Source organism: Balaenoptera acutorostrata, chromosome 12, assembly GCF_949987535.1.
Source record: "Balaenoptera acutorostrata chromosome 12, mBalAcu1.1, whole genome shotgun sequence".
In the NCBI taxonomy this organism is placed as follows: Eukaryota; Metazoa; Chordata; class Mammalia; order Artiodactyla; family Balaenopteridae; genus Balaenoptera; species Balaenoptera acutorostrata.
Window position 1 is genome coordinate 71893937 of NC_080075.1, and position 18704 is coordinate 71912640.

At 40.1% G+C, this 18704-nt stretch overlaps 1 protein-coding gene across 8 annotated transcripts in view; it reads right to left on the bottom strand.

The window, feature by feature from the left end:
- BABAM2 (BRISC and BRCA1 A complex member 2) overlaps window positions 1-18704 on the bottom strand; it is a 456810-nt gene that overhangs the window by 32409 nt on the left and 405697 nt on the right. For 6 of the 8 annotated variants that reach the window (XM_057558629.1, XM_057558628.1, XM_057558627.1 and 3 more), the window contains 2 exons: window positions 18516-18637; window positions 13483-13636 (listed from right to left, as the gene is read on the bottom strand). In XM_057558629.1, coding sequence (XP_057414612.1) covers window positions 13483-13636; window positions 18516-18637 — 276 coding nt within the window. The remainder of the gene's footprint in view (window positions 1-13482; window positions 13637-18515; window positions 18638-18704) is intronic. The other 2 variants (XM_057558632.1, XM_007191359.2) reach the window with 1 other exon arrangement.

Genomic DNA, 18704 nt, shown 5'->3' on the forward strand with positions numbered 1-18704 from the left:
CAGTAATTGATGGCCGGGCTTTTTAATGGAGCTTATCATTTCACAGCAACAGATGTCAGGTTCTAACAAATAACATGTTCTCTCTGACCTACGCAATTTGGAGAGGATGCCTGGATGCCAGGCAGATCTGGATTCCTCCCCGTCTCTGTTGCTCTCTCTTCTGAAAGAAAAAACAAACCAAATCCCTTGAAGATACTTTTCAAAATGATTCTCTGTGAGAGTTCAAAGATCCAAGAATTTCATGGTATTTATTTGCTTTATTTTTCTCCTCACAACTTCTCTCTCTCTAAACCCTAGGAGGGATGGGTCAGCTTGTGAACACGGGAACCCAGGGCGCGTGGGGGAGAGGAAGGTTTGGCGCCCTTAGCCTTCCCCAGTTCCTCGGGAGGCACCATCACTGGTTCCTCTCCTGTCTTCTACGGGTGCTCTCATCCCCCAAGCGAGGCTGGCCTGGGCCTGGAAAATTCCCTCTTCTCTCTTGAGGGGAGTTCAGCTGAGATGAGGTTGGGAGTTTTTAAAGGGAACTATTCCTAGGAAACTCAAGGCAAAAAAAAAAAAAAAAGAAAACCCATGAATCATAGCAGCAGCTGGGCTTGCAGGCTCTGCCACTGAGGTCTGAGCCGCAATGCGCCCCCTGTGGCCGAGCTTTCTGGGAGCCCCAGCCTGGTCGCTCTGCCTAGCTCGGGGCTCCCCCTTCCATTCCCAGGACGCTTCCTGCCCAGAATGGCTCAGTTCTGCAGCTGCTCGCCTCGCAGAAAGGCTGTGAGGGTGAGCAGTCACAGTGGCCACAAGTCTTACCTTCCTGGTCAACCCCTACCCCCGGGGGGCCAGATGGGAGTTCCAAAAATACAGATATAAAGGGGAGGGATGGGGGGGGGGGCGGTTAGTGGTCCTGGGAGAGGGAGAGGGCTGCAAAGTCCCCGTCAGGGTTTTCCCTAACACAGAGCGATGACTGGATACCTGGGCCCCAAAGCTGGTTCAGTCAGGGTTCCCTCTGGCCAGCTTACCAAGCACAGGGACTGCAGAGAGAGGCCTGATGCCACAATTAAATCTTAACCAGAAGATGTGAGTAGGCTCACATTATAACCACTTATGCTTCAAGATCACCCCTCCCCCCACCAGCCCTACCCTGGTCTCTAAAGAATTCTCAGGCCTCAGGGCTCCTGCAACCGTACTGTGAAGTGCCCTCTTACGACTGGGATTTCCACGCTGTGCTCCATGGCCTCCCAGAGGGGCCCCGGAGGCCACAGTAAGGGATAGGGATGAGGAGCACATCAGGTGACCCCCTTCTCTTGAGGAGAGAAGATCTATTTTTATCTGTTTTACTTAGAGGGCTAATGCTTAAGACTGGATTGAAGCATTTAGCAGCTAATGAGAAGTTTGAAGGAAACAGTGTCTTTGGGAATACTAAGGTATTAACGATGAAAAATAATTGAAATAGCCCAGAATGTACAATTTTAAAAAATGATTGAAAGAGAAAGTTATTCTGCAAAGACAACAGAATGACAAATAATAGAAGTATGCATGGTGAAGAGCCACATATGGGAAATTAGGGATTGCTTTGGGAGTATCTAGATAAGTTTCTAAATAAGAAAATTACATCTCTTTCTGACATGGAGTCAAGAGGGGAAACAACAAAATGTTTTAGAAGGTTCATGATGAATTGCCCCCATGTGTTGACCGAGAAGCTATTTTTTGAAATATTCCATTTATATAATGGATTTAATGTGTGACAAGCCATTGCAGTAGGTAGTTTTAGGGTTCAATGCTGTTCTGAGAACGTACTCAGGCCTCTAGGATCAACCTAATGCTTTATACAATGAAACTCAGGGAAAACTCACTCCACCTATTCATAGATTTATCAAACTAGAAAGGATTATAAAAAATTATCTGATTCATTTATTTAGACAGAGCTAAAGCTGTGTATAAGGTACCAAGGTAGGTAAACAGCGGGTTCAGTTTTTTTTTAAGTGATAGTTGGTTTTATGTAGATTATACAATTGAAGCATGGAGTTTTTCCACTTTTCAAACTGGCTGTACTGGCACCAAGAAGACACAACCATAGGGGACAGCAGCCATGGATGGAGCAGCCTAGAACTTAAGACTCTCTGGCCAAGTCACTGAGGTTTGAGGGACTGTTTACTCAGTTGCATGTGTAGCTAGCAATGCTGACTCCACTATCTTTTAATTAAAAATCTCTGTTTTTCCTCCAGGTATGATGATGCTGAATTCTAACATTTACTGAATGCTTATGACATGCCAGATCCTATGCTGGACAATTCACCTACATTACCCTGTGTAGTAGGCAGAATTCTAAGATAGCTCCTAAGATTCCTCACCCCCTGGCGTGCACTCCCTGTATAATCCCCAGGACTGTGAAAATGATGAATTTCATTCCTGTAAGTGGGTTATGTTACATGGAACCGATGGATGACTCCAAGGAAGGGAGATTAACTGGTAGGCCTGACCTAATCAAATGAACCCTTTAAACCAGAGACTAGATGTCAGTGACACAGAGGTCAGAAATTGGAAACATGAGTGTTTGATGTACTACTGCAAGCTTGATGATGGAGGGGTCCATGTGGCAGGGAATGGCCTCTACCTGACAGCCAGCAAGGAAGCAGGGACCTCAGTCTTACAACCACAAGGATCTGAACTCTGCCAACAACCTGAATGAGCTTGGAAGAGGCCCTGGGCCTCAGATGTGGTAACGGCCCCAGCCAACACTTTGATTTTAGTCTTTTGGGACCCTAAACAGAGAAGCCAGGAAAGTTGTGTTGGATCCACAGAGAGTGTGAGATAATAATTTGTGCTGTTTTAAGATATAAAATTTGTGGAATCAAGAATAGAAAATCACACACCCCATTTGATATTCTAAACTAGCTTCACTATTTTATAGATAAGGAGACAGACTATGAATTTGCCTAAAGTCACACAGCTAGTGATAGCAGAGACAGGTTTAAACCCAACTCTCTCTTGACTTTAGGGTCAGTGCTCTTAACTGCCACATGCATTTCCTCTCTGTATTTATGTTACTCAAATGCCAGGCCTCTGAGGAGGGAGGCTCAGACAAGTGGTAAAGAGAATGGGAAACTTTATCTATCTGCCTGGGTGTGGATGTGCAGAAAGCCAGAATAAAATGGAGCATAATTTTTCTTTCTTTTCTAAAATTCTTTAGAAGTCAACTGACTATTAAAAGCCAAAGTAATAACAATGTATTGTGGGATTCATAATATATGAAGAAGTGAAACATCTGAATATAATAGCACAAGAGAATTACATTGTTTTAGGTTTCTACATTATACTTGAACTGTTGTAATATTAATTCATGGTAGACTGAGATAAATTAAGAATATATTTTAGTGTGTTAATAACTAAAATATGATACAGAGAGCTATAACTAAAAGACCAATAGAAGAGAGAATGGTATACTAAAAAATACTCAAATAAATCAAATGGAAGATTTGGAAGGGAAGAACAAAGGGATAAAGAACAGGGGAAATTAAACAACAAATAGTAAGAAGACAGACTTATACCCAACCAGCTCATTAATTATATGAAATGTAAATGAATGAAATACTCCAATTAAAAGGCAGAGACTATCAGACTAGATTTAAAAAACCAAGTTACAAAAGGTTTCCTTGACATATAAAGACACACATAGGATGAAAGCAAAAGGATGAAAAAAGATATACCAAGCAAAAAATAGGCACAAGAAAGCAGGAATAAAGACGCAGATGTCGAGAATGGACTTGAGGACACGGGGAGGGGGAAGGGTAAGCTGGGACAAAGTGACAGAGTGACATGGACTTATATATACTACCAAAATAGATAGCTAGTGGGAAGCAGCCGCATAGCACAGGGAGATCAGATCGGTGCTTTGTGACCACCTAGAGGGGTGGGGTAGGGAGGGTGGGTGGGAGACGCAAGAGGGAGGAGATATGGGGTATATGTATATGTATAGCTGATTCACTTTGTTGTAAAGCAGAAACTAACACACCATTGCAAAGCAATTATACGCCAATAAAGATGTTAAAAAATAAAAATTAAAAATTAAAAAAGAAAAAGAAAGCTGGTGTAACTATATTAATATCAGAAAAAGCAGAATTCAAGTGAAGTAGTATTATCAGAAATAGCAAGAATCATTTCATAATGATAGAATGGCCAATTTATCAAGAAGACATAACAATTCCAAATATGTATGTACTTAAATAACAAAACTTCAAAATGCAAAAAGCAAAAAATGACAGAACTAAAAGGAGAAATAGACAAATCCAAAGGCATAGGTGGAAATTTTACCACCTCCTTTCAGTAACTGTTATAATAATAAACACAAAAAATAATAGTAAGGATATAGAAGATTTGAATAACACTAACAAGTAATTTGACTTAATATGTATATAGAACACTATACCTCAGAACTGCAGGACACACATTCTTTTCAAGTTCACATGAACTATTTATCAAGATAGACTACATGTTGGGCCATAAAACAAGTCTCAACAAATTTCAAAGGATTAAAATCATACAGATTATAATCTCTGACCAAAACAGAAATTAAACATCAGTAACAATAAAACATCCAGAAAAATCCCCAAACACTTGAAATTCAAGCAGAACGATTATAAATAACTCATGGTTCAAAAAGAAATCACAAAGGAAATTAAAAATTTTTTCTAACAAAATGATAACGGAAAAGACATACAGATGGCCAAGAAGCACAAGAAAAGCTGCTCAACATCACTAATTATTAGAGAAATGCAAATCAAAACTACAATGAGGTATCACCTCACACCAGTTAGAATGGGCATCATCAGAAAATCTACAAACAACAAATGCTGGAGAGGGTGTGGAGAAAAGGGAACCCTCTTGCACTGTTGGTGGGAATGTAAATTAATACAGCTAATCTGGAGAACAGCAAGGAGGTTCCTTAAAAATCTAAAAATAGAATTACCATATGATCCAGCAATCCCACTACTGGGTGTATACCCAGAGAAAACCATAATTCAAAAAGACACATGCACCCCAATGTTCACTGCAGCACTATTTACAATAGCCAGGTCATGGAAGCAACCTAAATGCCCATCGACGGACGAATAGATAAAGAAGGTGTGGTACATATATACAATGGAATATTACTCAGCCATAAAAAGGAACGAAATTGGGTCATTTGCTGAGACGTGGATGGATCTAGAGACTGTCGTACAGAGTGAAGTAAGTCAGAAAGAGAAAAACAAATATCGTATATTAACACATATATGTGGAACCTAGAAAAATGGTACAGATGAACTGGTTTGCAGGGCAGAAATAGAGACACAGATGTAGAGAACAAACGTATGGACACCAAGGGGGGAAAGCGGCAGGGGGTGGTGGTGGTGGCGGTGGGATGAATTGGGAGATTGGGATTGACATGTATATACTGATGTGTATAAAATGGATGGCTAATAAGAACCTGCTGTATAAAAACAAAAAAGAAAAAACAACATATCAAATTTTGCGGGATACAACTAAAGCAAACTTCAGAGAGAAATTTATACCTTTAAAGGCTTATATTAAAAAAGAAGAAAGGATTAAAATCAATGATCTAAGCTTCTATTTTGAAAAAATTGAAAAAGAAGAAGAAATTAAACTGAAAATAAGTTGAGGAAATAATAAAGATAAAAGCATAGATTAATAAAATGGAAAACAAACCATGGATAAAATCAACAGAGTAAAAGCTTGTTTCTTTGAGAAGATTAGAAAAATTGATAAACCCGTAGGTAGACTGTTTTAAAACAAAAGGGAGAGGAAAAAGGTACACATTTTCACTGTAAGGAATAAAAGAAGTTATATCACTATAGCCCCCATAGATATTAAAAGGAAAATAAGACAATACTATAAACAATTCTATGCCAATCCATTCAACAACTTAAATATGATGGATACATTTCTTAAAAAAACCCCACAACTTGCTACAACTAACACAAGAAAAAATTTAAAAAATCTGAATATCCCTATATTTAGTATAGACATTGAATTTTTTTCCCCACAAATAAACTCTACCAAACTTTTAGAAAAAAATAATGCCAAACCTACATAAACTCTTTCAGAAAACAGATAAGGAAGGAAAACTTGCCAATTCATTTTATGAAGCCAGTGTAGTGCTATTATCAAAGTCTAACAAGGACAACACAAGAAAGGAAATTTCAGACTACTATCATCCATGAACACAGATGTAAAACTCTTAACATAATTTTAGCAAATCAAATATAATAATATAAAAAAGGATAAAATATCATGACTCAGAAGGGTTTATTTATCCCTGGAATGCAAGGTTGGTCTAACAGTCAAAACCTAATTAATGTAATTCACCACTTTAATAGAAAAAGAAAAGCCACAGGATCATGTCAATAGAGGCAGAAAAAGCATTCTACAGAATTCAACACTCACTCATGATAAAAACTCTTAGCAAAGTAGGAATATAAGGGAATTTCTTCAATCTGCTAAAGACATCTATGTAAAACCTACTGCTAACATCAATTTTAATGTGGAAATATAAGGCCAGATGTCTGCTCACATCACTTGTGTACAACACTGGACTAGAGGTCCCAGTCAGTGCAAGTAGGTTAAAAAAAAAAAAAAAAAGAAAGAAACTAAAAAATGTAAAGATTTAAACACTAGAAAGAAGTAAAGCAGTTAACAGATGATATGACTATTTATGTAAAAAATTCTAAGAAATCTACAAAAAAGCTACTAGAACTTAGTAGGATTGTAAATTCAGCAATGTCACAGTACACAAGGTCAATATAGAAAAATCATTTCTATTTCTATATACTAGCAACAACTGGAAAATAAAATCTGAAAAGCTATCATTCACAATAAAAGCAAAAACATGAAAAAACATCCAAGACTTCTACACTGAAATCTTAAGACATTTCTGAGGTAAATTATAGAAGATCTAAATAAAACCATGTTTACTGATAGGAAGAATTCGGTACTGTTAAAATGTCAATTCTTCCCTTGTTGACCTACAGATTCAATGCCATCCCAATCAAAATCTCAGCAGGCTTTTCTTTTGCAGGTTGGGGTTGGAAGTGGCAAACTGATTCTAAAACGTATACAGAAAAAAAAAGGACCCAGGACAGCCAAAACAATCTTTAAAAAGAATAAAGTTGGGGCTTCCCTGGTGGCGCAGTGGTTGAGAATCTGCCTGCCAATGCAGGGGACACGGGTTCGAGCCCTCGTCTGGGAAGATCCCACATGCCATGGAGCAACTGGGCCCGTGAGCCACAATTACTGAGCCTGCGCGTCTGGAGCCTGTGCTCCGCAACAAGAGAGGCCGCGATGGTGAGAGGCCCGCGCACCGTGATGAAGAGTGGTCCCCACCTGCTGCAACTAGAGAAAGCCCTCGCACAGAAACGAAGACTCAACACAGTCATAAATAAATAAATAAATAAATAAAAGAACGTGAATTTCTAAAAAAAAAAAAAAAAAAAAACTCGCCCGGTCCAAAATGGCATTCATTTAAAAAAAAAAAAAAAAAAGAATAAAGTTGGAGAATTTACATTTCCTGATTTTAAGAAACATTGGTATTGGTATATAAACAGAAAAACAGATAGATGAAATAGAATATCTAGAAATAGACCCACTCATGTATGGTCTATTTATTTTGACAAAGGCATGAAGGTAATTCAATGGGGAAAGAAAGGTTTTTTCAACAAATGTTGCTTAAATACCTGTAGATATATAAACAAAAAAATTAACTTTAGCCTCTACCTCATACCATACCCCCAAATTAATTTGAGATGGATCATAGACTTAAATGTCAAACCAAAACCAAAGCTTCTAGAGAAAGACATAGGAGAATCTCTTCATGACCCTGTGGAAGGTAAATAATTATGAGGATACAAAAATATTAACATAAAAATAAAACACTGATAGGGCTTCCCTGGTGGCGCAGTGGTTAAGAATCTGCCTGCCAATGCAGGGGACACGGGTTCAAGCCCTGGTCTGGGAAGATCCCACATGCAGCGGAGCAACTAAGCCCGTGCACCACAACTACTGAGCCTGCTCTCCAGAGCCAGCGAGCCACAACTCCTGAAGCCTGGGCGCCTAGAGCCCGTGCTCTGCAACAAGAGAAGCCACCGCAATGAGAAGCCCACGCACCGCAATGAAGAGTAGCCCCCACTCACCACAACTACAGAAAGCCCACACGCAGCAACAAAGACCCAATGCAGCCAAAAATAAATAAATAAAATAAATTAATTTTAAAAAAAACCTAAAACACTGATAAAATAGATTTCATTAAAAATAAAAAATTTCTGCTCATCAAAAGATACTGTTAAGAAAATGAAAAGGCAAGCCATAGATTAGGAGAAAATATCTCTAATACATATTTCTGACAAATATATAAAGAACTTTTAAAACTCAATAATAAATAGACCAACAACCTGATTAAAAAGAGGCAAAATTTGAACAGACCCTTCACAAAAGAAGACATACCAATAAGCACATGAAAATATGCTCATCATTACTCATCAGGAAATCAAAATTAAAAACACAATGTGATATCACTTCACCCCCTATAGAATAGCTAAAATTAAAAAGACTGATAATACCAAGTGTTGGAGAGGATACGGAACAACTGGAACCCAGCATATTGCCGGTGGGAGTATAAACTGGTACGACTTCGAAAAAGGTTGTCAGTTTCTTATATAGTTAATCATACACATACTCCCAGGTATCTACCCACGGAATTGAAAACATATGTCTATTAAAAAGCTTATATAAGAAAGTTCATACCAGCTCTATTCATAAAAATCCCCAAATTGGAAACAACCTAAATATAATATGCAGATGAATGGATTAGTACATTATAGTATATTCATATAATGAAATATTGCTCAGCAGTAAAAAAAGGAATGCCGGGCTTCCCTGGTGGCGCAGTGGTTGAGAATCTGCCTGCTAATGCAGGGGACACGGGTTCGAGCCCTGGTCTGGGAAGATCCCACATGCCACGGAGCAGCTGGGCCCGTGAGCCACAATTGCTGAGCCTGCGCGTCTGGAGCCTGTGCCCTGCAACGGGAGGGGCTGCGATAGAGAAAGGCCCGCGCACCGCGATGAAGAGTGGCCCCCGCTTGCCGCAACTGGAGAAAGCCCTCGCACGAACCGAAGACCCAACACAGCCAAAAAAATAAATAAATAAATAAATAAATAAAAAAGGAATGCCATAACAGATAACTCTAAAATAATTATGTTGAATACAAAAGACACAAAAGAGTACAATCTGTATTATTCCATTTATAAGAAGTATCTAGAAGAGGAAAAGCTAAGACATGGTGATAGAAATCAGACAGCGTTGTCTTGGGGGTGAGGAGACTAATTGGAAAGGGGTAGAAGGTAACTTTGTCAAAACTCCATCAAAAGATACACTTAGAGACCTCTCTGATGGTCCAGTGGGTAAGAGTCTGCATTCCCAATGCAGGGGCCCGAGTTCGATTCCTGGTTGGGGAACTAAATCCCACATGCATGCTGCAACTAAGAGTCTGCATACCGCAACTGTGAGCCCACCTGCTGCAACTAAAAAACAAAGATCCTGCATGCTGCAACTAAGACCCAGTGCAGCCAAAAATAAATAAATATTTTCTTAAAAAAAAGATACACTTAAATCTGTCCACTTCATTGTATGTAAATTATAAATGTATGTAAATTACACGACAATATATCTTTAAAAGATAAAGATATCTTTAAAAGATATATGCAAAACCCTTGCCTTCAAAGGACTCACAGGTCGATTAAGGAAATGAGATATATACAAAGATGTGAAAAAAAATCAAAGAATAATACAAAAGAGATTTCAAAGCAGTATATGACCAACAGTCAACCAACACTGGAAAGAGGGGAAAGAGCTGCCTGCAAGTTAGCATGGATGGGAAAACCATAAGGAAGAATGTGGAAGGAAGGGTAGACCTGCAGGAGCAGAAAGACAGCAGGAGGAAAGCAGTGGGCACAGGCATCGTGGGACAAAGCAGAAGCTAAACCCAAGGGTCTTTCACATGTCCACCCACTGACTGACCCTTCATATCAAGCCCATCAGCAGGGAGGAGTACAGTCTTGTTTTACATGATGAAGTTCGGGAAGGTTAATAGCCCTGCCCGAGGCCACAGAGCTTACAGATTAGAACTTGTGATAGGAACTGGGGCACACATGACCCTGAAGCCTGTGCTCACCCAGCAGAGGGTAATTCACTTGTGAGGACAGAATTTGCTGAACAGCCACGAGCAAGAAGTACATGTCACAGGAAGAGCCCTGGCCAGAAAGTGTCCTTTCTGAATTCACATGCTTAGAATTTTGCTCTGCAGGAGGGAATAAACAGCTGACTCCACTCAAAGGGCTCTAGCGCTGTTCATAAACCGTGAGAGTGTTTATGTCCTGGGCAGAGCTCTCCAAGTGAATTATAGCCTTTTACGCACTGTGTACATACAATATTTTCAGCAGGGGGTGTAAGGAATGCTGCAGCTGACCTTTCTCTCTTTCTGTCCTGTCTCTCCACCTTCTCCACCAAACTCTGGTCTGTACTGCAGGACAGTTCTCTGGTTGTGCTTATCCATTACCTGGCCTTCTGACACAGCTCAGGGAAGTTACTCAGGTCAATTTAAGAAGGAGCTTTTAAACTATTTCTTCTTCCTAGCATGAGCTGCTGGCTTTCTCTTTTATTACATTTAAAATGGATCCATCTTCACTACAGGAGAAAGCAGACTTTTTTTTTTTTTTTTTTTTTTGAAATTCACGTTCTTTTATTTATTTATTTATGACTGTGTTGGGTCTTCGTTTCTGTGCGAGGGCTTTCTCCAGTTGCGGCGAGTGGGGACCACTCTTCATCGCGGTGCACGGGCCTCTCACTGTCGCGGCCTCTCTTGTTGCGGAGCACAGGCTCCAGACGCGCAGGCTCAGTAATTGTGGCTCACGGGCCCAGTTGCTCCGCGGCATGTGGGATCCTCCCAGACCGGGGCTCGAACCCGTGTCCCCTGCACTGGCAGGCAGATTCTCAACCACTGCGCCACCAGGGAAGCCCCGAAAGCAGACTTTTTTAACATTACTTCGGATGTTTTCTTTAGGCTGGTAAAGTAAAGCAAATGTCTCTTGCAACTTTGAACCAATCTGTTAAGATAAACAGGCTTCACTTACGATATTCCTATACTGAAATCATAGGCTTGTGGTCTGCAACTCCTTAAAGACTCAATTCATACATTCTAAAATGTCTACTTAAGAAGCGCGCGTGTGCGTATATGGACACACGGACACACACACACACACACACACACACACACACACACACACACACACCGAGATAGCTTTGCCATGGAAACCACAAAAACACATCTGGTTCAGACTCCACAGCACATACCACAAATAACAGCCCATCTTCTAAGGGCAGATCCTATGTATACACAGGGAAAGCCCGGAGAATTAAACAACTGCAATCCCTCAAATGTAAAACTTACATCATAATCCCCCTTTTCAACTTTATTTCAAGATAAGTCAGTCTTACTCATTGTTATTAGTTACATTTGCATATGTTTGTTTTTTTTCCTTAAATAGAATTTCAGACTTGGGCATCACAGACAAAGAGGAATACAGGGAGGAAGGGCACACTAAAGGTTCAGGTAAACAACAGCTCTGGATTCCACATGTGAATCTGGGGAGGTCTGGATTTCTAGAGAAAGTTACCCTGTCATTATTTAAAAGAGCCCCAACCCTGCTATGAGTGAAGGTCTTGTACTACAGAACATATAGATGCCAGTGGGTACCTGGGGATGGAAATAGGACCCAGGGAGGGGAAGGAAAGAGCAAGAAGTCTTACCAATCAAGGAGCATTCTAGGTCTGGAAGGCCAGGTTTACTAGTAGGTACTTTAAAACCGTCACACGTTTGATATGACAAAGGCTTTGATCTCTCCTGTTGGGCTATAAATTCCATGAAGACATGGACAATTTCTAATTTATTTATCATTGTATCCCCAGCGAGGGGCACATTGCCTGGATCATGGTAGATGCTCAGTAAATACTGGATGAGCAATAAAGAGGATGCTGAATTGATATTCTTCATTTCTGTGATTCTTTGGATCTGAGCATCCTTCAGCTGGGATCACAGGTGTGAGCATATGGCTGTACGGAGTGATAAAGTAATAACCACCTGCCACTCTTATGATTTACTTTTGGAAACTATGGTGTTGATCCACTGTTGCTTCAATCTAGGAAGGCCATGGTTCATGAAGACTGGTGTTCCAGATACTAAAGTCTTACCTATAAAAAACTCTCTGCATTTACATTTACGTATTCCATATGACTGGTGAAAGCTTTCTACAGAGAGATTCATGTGCAATAGTTGTATCTCTAAATTCCAAGCTCCAGCTAACTTCAACCTTTATCAAATTCCCAACTTACTTCCATAAGGATTTTAACAGTCCTAAGCTATCTGTGTAGCCATTTATTCAATCAAAGAAGACATAGGCCCTACTTTGGGTAATGGCTGCAGAGATGCAATGGGATATATAATTCACTCTGTTCCTTCAAAGACATTATAGGTCCATATGAAAAACTAGGTACTGGATCCATGTGTTGACTACTAGGCAAAAATTCTATTTGTTTACTGTCAGCTGAAGTTTTCCATTAAAAAAAAATGAAAGTAGATGCCAATATTTTCTTCATCGACACCAGTTATTCCTTAACTCCGATTTCTATCTAGTACTTATTCTCTAATCTAAATAGAAAGGTAGAGGGACTTCCCCGGTGGTCCATTGGTAAAGAATCCGCCTTACAATGCAGGGGACGCGGGTTGGATCCCTGGTCAGGGAGCTAAGATCCCACATGCCGCGGGGCAGCTAAACTCGTGTGCCACAACTACTGAACTCGTGCTTCTCAACTAGAGAGCCTGCGTGCCGCAAACTACAGAGCCCAAGCGCTCTGGAACCTGCTTGCCACAGCTACAGAGGCCACATGCCCTGGAGCCTGCATGCCACAACTAGAGAAGAGAAAACCCTAGCGCCACAACTCTAGAGAAGCCCCCGCACCGCAACGAAGAGCCTGTGTGCCGCAACTAAGACCCAACTCAGCCAAAAATAAATAAATCTTAAAAAAGAAATAAAATAAATAGAAAGGTAGATTTCAGAAAAATCATATAACCCATTTAAAAAGAAAAAACGGCAATCTACCTGATGAGGCTAGATGAGGAGTTGGCTAACTTTTTCTATAAAGGGCCAAATAACAAGTATTTTTTGCTTTCCAGGCCATATGTGGTCTGTTTCTACTACTCATTCTGCTATAGTTGCATGAAAGCAGCCATAGAAAATAAGTTTAAAAATGGGTGTGGCTGTTGCAATAAAACTTTATTTACAAAAACAGGCACAGGGCAGGATTTAGCCTGCAGGCAGTAGCTTGCCCAACTCCTGGACTAGATAAACAAAATGTTTCTATTTGCAAGAAATAACAATTGATTCACTTACTTTGCTCTTTTGGCCATTTCATTTCCATCCCATCTGGGGCTGTATGGATAATTTTTCTGGGCCTGGGAATAAAGCTGTCCACTGTTGGTAAAGTGATAGACGGACTGGAATGTGAGAGTCGGCTGGTCTCGAGGAAAAAAGAGGGGCAGGTCAACTGCAAAGACAGAAGAAAGGAAAAGAAAGTTAGGGCTTAAATGCCTTTTAATACACTTTTTTGGCTAAACCTGAATGTTGGGTACAAGACTATTTGAACCACAAATACTCGTTGAGGCTTAGGTAAAAGGTATGGAGAGAGGGACCAAGAAATACAAGGTGCCTTCCCTGTCTTCACGGAGTTTACAATCTAGGTAGAGAGGCAAATCACCCATAAATAAAAATTCAACCAATATGAGGCCTGATGTGCAGGTGCTGAAGGAATACTAGGAAATGGTTACAGAAGCTGGGCGCCCCCAGCCACCTGACCTGTTGTGGTGCTTACCTTGTCCACTATTCCATAGAGGAGTTAGCTGTACATCTGCTTTAAGTCTCCATTATACCAGAAACTCCTCAAAGGTTAGGCACTGTCTTCCTCATCTAGAATCTGATGGAGGAGGTGGGATGGAGACCATCTTTAAAGAATGGATTTGGAAAGGGGATCAAGAGGGCAAGTGATAATCTTTCTTTTTTATAGGATATGGCAACTGGGCCACCAGAAAAAAAATAAAGTTATCACTTACTTCCAATCAAGCAGTGAATTTTGATACTCAGCAGTTTTACATTTTTCCATATGTGTTACCATATATATCTCCTAAACCAGTAGGAGTTCTTTAATGGAATGCAACAGGGACTACATATGTCTACTGTTGTAGTATAGACTGATTCTAATATTTGCTGTTAACAAGTATTATGTGCTTTATTTGTTCATTTTGGGATCCCTTAACTCAATTTTAAAAAATAAAATGACTTCCTTCAGTTGCGGCATGCGGGATCTTTAGTTGTGGCATGCATGCGGGATCTAGTTCCCTGACCAGGGATCGAACCCGGGCGCCCTGCATTGGGAGCGTGGAGTCTTAACCACTGGACCACCAGGGATCCTGCATGCTGCAACTAAAGATCCTACACGTAGCAATGAAGATCCTGCGTGGTGCAACTAAGACCTGGCACAGCCAAATAAATAAATAAATAAATTTAAAAAAATGACTTCCTGCTTTCAGTTGAGGCAAACCATCATTAAAAATGCAGTCTGTAAAAAAAAAAAAAAAAAAAAAATGCAGTCTGTTTCAATGGCACATTCCTCAAGGCATATAATGTGCATTTCTGTGAATGTTATCTACTTGAAGGACACAGAACAGGCACATTAATTTACAAAAAATAATAAGAAAAATGTGTATAGACTTTTATAGCTTTGCAGAGTACCTTTATATACTTTATCTGATTCGATACTTACAACTCCTTGAAGCAGACATTATTTTTACCAGCTGCATTCAACAGATGAACAGACTCCGAGAGGTTTATTAACTTGCTCATGCCATAGCTACGCAGACACAGGACTCAAATCTAGTCCTATGATTTAAATCCTAAGCTCCTTCTACTGGTCACATTGCCACCTGCTCTTGGGTCTACTGGTATAACCTCCTCACAACATACTCACTACGTCAAAATTACAATTTAGTAAGCTAAAGTCTCCACTGTGAAGGATGTATCGGGTTCAACTTTTCGGCTCCACGAGGCAAATACATGACAGAAAAATACATACTAGATAGTTATACATGTATCACCATGTCAGTTAGGGTGACATTTGACTTGGATTAGGCCCACTAAGTACCCAAAATGATTTCTTGAGGGAAGTTAGGCTTGCAGCAAACTTAAAAAACTGTCCAGTTGGTAAGGCCTCTTAGACGTCTAAGTATATCTGACTCTGACTCAGTGCTGAAGGGGGTTTCTGACAAATGAATCACACCACGACCAAAGAAAAGTGGCAAGATTTTGAATGTCCACTCTTTAATCACATTTTCCAAGTGCCTCAATGCAGTTTCAATACATGTCTATTTGTGCCAAAGCAAAGATTTGGTAACATATAGGAATAATACAGAACATGAAAAACAGACTAATTCAAATGGTAAGTAATTGGATTCAGAAAACCCTTTGGAATCCCTTCATCTTACAGAGCTTCATCTGTAATGTCTTCAGTCTTTTTGGGTTTTTTTTTGTTTTTTCTTTTCTTTTTTACATTTTCTTGGCCGCGCCATGCAGCATGTGGGATCTTAGTTCCCCGACCAGGGATCGAACCCACACCCCTTGGATTGGAAGCGTGGAGTCTTAGCCACTGGACCACCAGGGAAGTCCCGTGTTCAGTCACTTTGAATAAATATCGTTTTCTAAAATTGTTTATCTCTTTTCTGATTACTCATTTCATTTCCTCTGATTAATTTTAGAAAAATGCCTATTCACATATTCTTTCCTTTGATTTCAACTATGTTTATAGTATATATAAGTTTCCACACATTAAAATGAGATTCAGATTAACCCCCAAAGCAATAGCAATAGCATTGGTGAAAAGTATTTAACATGCAAGCTTCCCTTCAAAACAGCAATAATTTCAAATAATAAAATTCAATGGCAATAATTTACAAATTCAAAGTAAGTATAGTCACCACTCAGTATCCCAGTAATACAGATAATACCATAGGCTTCATGATTCTCAAGCTACCAGCTTTTTGGAGCTTTGAAATGCATTATATTTTTTGTTCCTGTTATTTTGTTTTCTAGAAAATGAGTTGCTGGAAGCTTTTTTGAAGCCAATATTAAAACTCAAACACAGTGGCTACATTATTAAGGGGGCAGGACTGGTCAGAGTCCTTCAAAGGTACAATCGGTAATCCACATACTAATTCACATATGAGAAAAGAAAATTAGAAAAATATAAATATCTTGCTCAGCTTAACTAGGGTGTATCCTGCCTGGATCAGTCAGCAGTCACTAAAAGGATGGCTTCTTTAAAAATGTTCTATGCATAAGAAGGAGTGAATAAATAAACTATTTATGAGAAATACTTTGCATTTTTCTTAGAAGAATGATTTGAATGGTGCAAATTAGTCAGAATTTAAAAAAAACTAAAACTTGTTTTCCTTATCCCCAAATGTTTCTGACACTTCACATTTTGCCTATAGGCTAAAGTCATGATTTTCTGATGCATAGTAAAATAATGACTGGTGGGCCTTCAAACAGCTAACTTGCTTTATGGAACTCCCAAGGTTCTAAGCAGTTTGGGCTCATCATCTCAGCCGTGTCAAATCTGAACATTTTAACATTTGCTTCCTTAGAACCCAACCTGTCTACTAGCTCGGGTTTGATTCCCAGAGTAGAATCATTCCATTTGGTTCAGTTACTCACTGTCAGTATTAATGTTCACAACTGCTTCCTATTTCCTTCTTTCTGTATACAGAGACTGAATTTTGGTCAGCTCTCGAGTCACAGAAGGCATGGTCCCCACTTGTTCAGTATAATTTCAATAACCATTTCCGAAGCATTACTTTCTTCAAGAACTTGTTGAAACAAGTCACATCCAAACACTGCTAATTCTGCTCAAGCTGGGCATTTCACAGGAGTCACTCACAGGGCTCTGACACCCTGGCAGAAGGCAGGAATAATTAAGTTCTGCACCAGCTTGCCTCATACTGGACAGTGGCTGCAGTAACAGGTTCCCCTGGCCATAGTCCCAGAGCTGGTGGTGCTGTCCAAGCAACCACCCTCCGTGCAGCTTTGAGAGGGGGCTGAATGCACTGATAAACTTTGCTGCCTCTCTCTAAACCATGCTGAAGTTCCGACAGTTTTACCTTCTCTAGTAAATAAGCGTAACTGGCCCTATGTGCTCATCCTTGCACCAGAAGAAGACTTCATTAGTTTTCTCTAAGTTCATAAGACTCTCTAAAAACTGCTCACTTTCCCCAAAACCTCAACAATGGAAAAGTGACACTGAACAGCCAAAAGAAATGCCACACTATGTATCCGATCCACAGGACAGCTGCCAGATACTCACTCAACATTTCAGGCATGGTTCTAACAAGTTTGATCATATGGTTTTTCCAGAAAAAAAAAAAATCTAATTATGGCAAGATTAGGGCAAGGGACATTAACAGCAAGTAGTGATAATTAGCAGTCTGGCATAAAGCAAGGAGAGAGACTACTAAATAAAAGCAGACTTAGGAAATCAAAAAGCAGCCCAGTCTGGGGTGATTCAGTGTAGGAGCAAAAAGCTCGACCATCCCTCAAGCTATAACTGTACATAGTGACGTTTACTCCCAATCTTGGTAATATGGCCAACAGTCTTGGTTGCCTACCCAACAGCCATTCTCCATCCTTCTTTTTTACGGGCAGAGCCCTCCTCCCACCCCATAGTCAGAGAGTGCTGGGTATTCACTCCCTCAGACTTCCCATAAAACCAAGGTATAGAAATGTGACTCAGTCCTGCCAATGGGACCTGAGGAGAAGTTGGCCAGGGGTCTTCTGAGAAATATTTTCCTCTCTAATTAAAGACACATGTACGGAGATGCCCCCATTTCATTCTCACCTAGATCTTATCATGTGAGATCTTGGGGCTTGGACCTGTGCACCCATCTCGTGACCATGAGCGGAAAGTCAGCCTGACATCACTGGGCTGAGAATTCATCATTCTCTGGTACTGCCCAGCTCTGGATTTCTTGTTATGTGAGACGATTACAAGCCCTAACCATTTAAACCTATCTAATCAGGTCTTCTCAGACCTGCAGTCAAAGGCAACGAAAGGAAATGTTATTTCTTGCAGCTTCTGTTCAAGGAGGCAGGATAATTGTATAATCTATTTCAAAAACATTTCCACCAAGCATGGTTAAAAACATTCAAGGCACATAAATAGGAAAGTTTTAGTTGTCTGGAAAATTCAGTTATGTGGGACGGTTCAATCCTTGAAAATGCCAAACAAACGAGGGGTTAACCGTAATTGCTTCCCTGGGAGTCACATCATCAAATATTTTCGTCATTATTCACAAGTCAGCCATTATTTCATTTCTCCAAACCTTCCAAACTCTATACTCTTGTGTTCCTGGCTTAGCAGGGAAGATGCTCATGGAGTCACTCTGTGGTGGTGACGGTCCCATTCCCATTTCCAGTCCTCTCAGGCCCCTCTGGTTCCTCGAAGCTGCATTAGGAGACAGTTTTAACCCCACGTTGAATGGCTGTAAACTTCCCTTCCAAAGATGATTCCC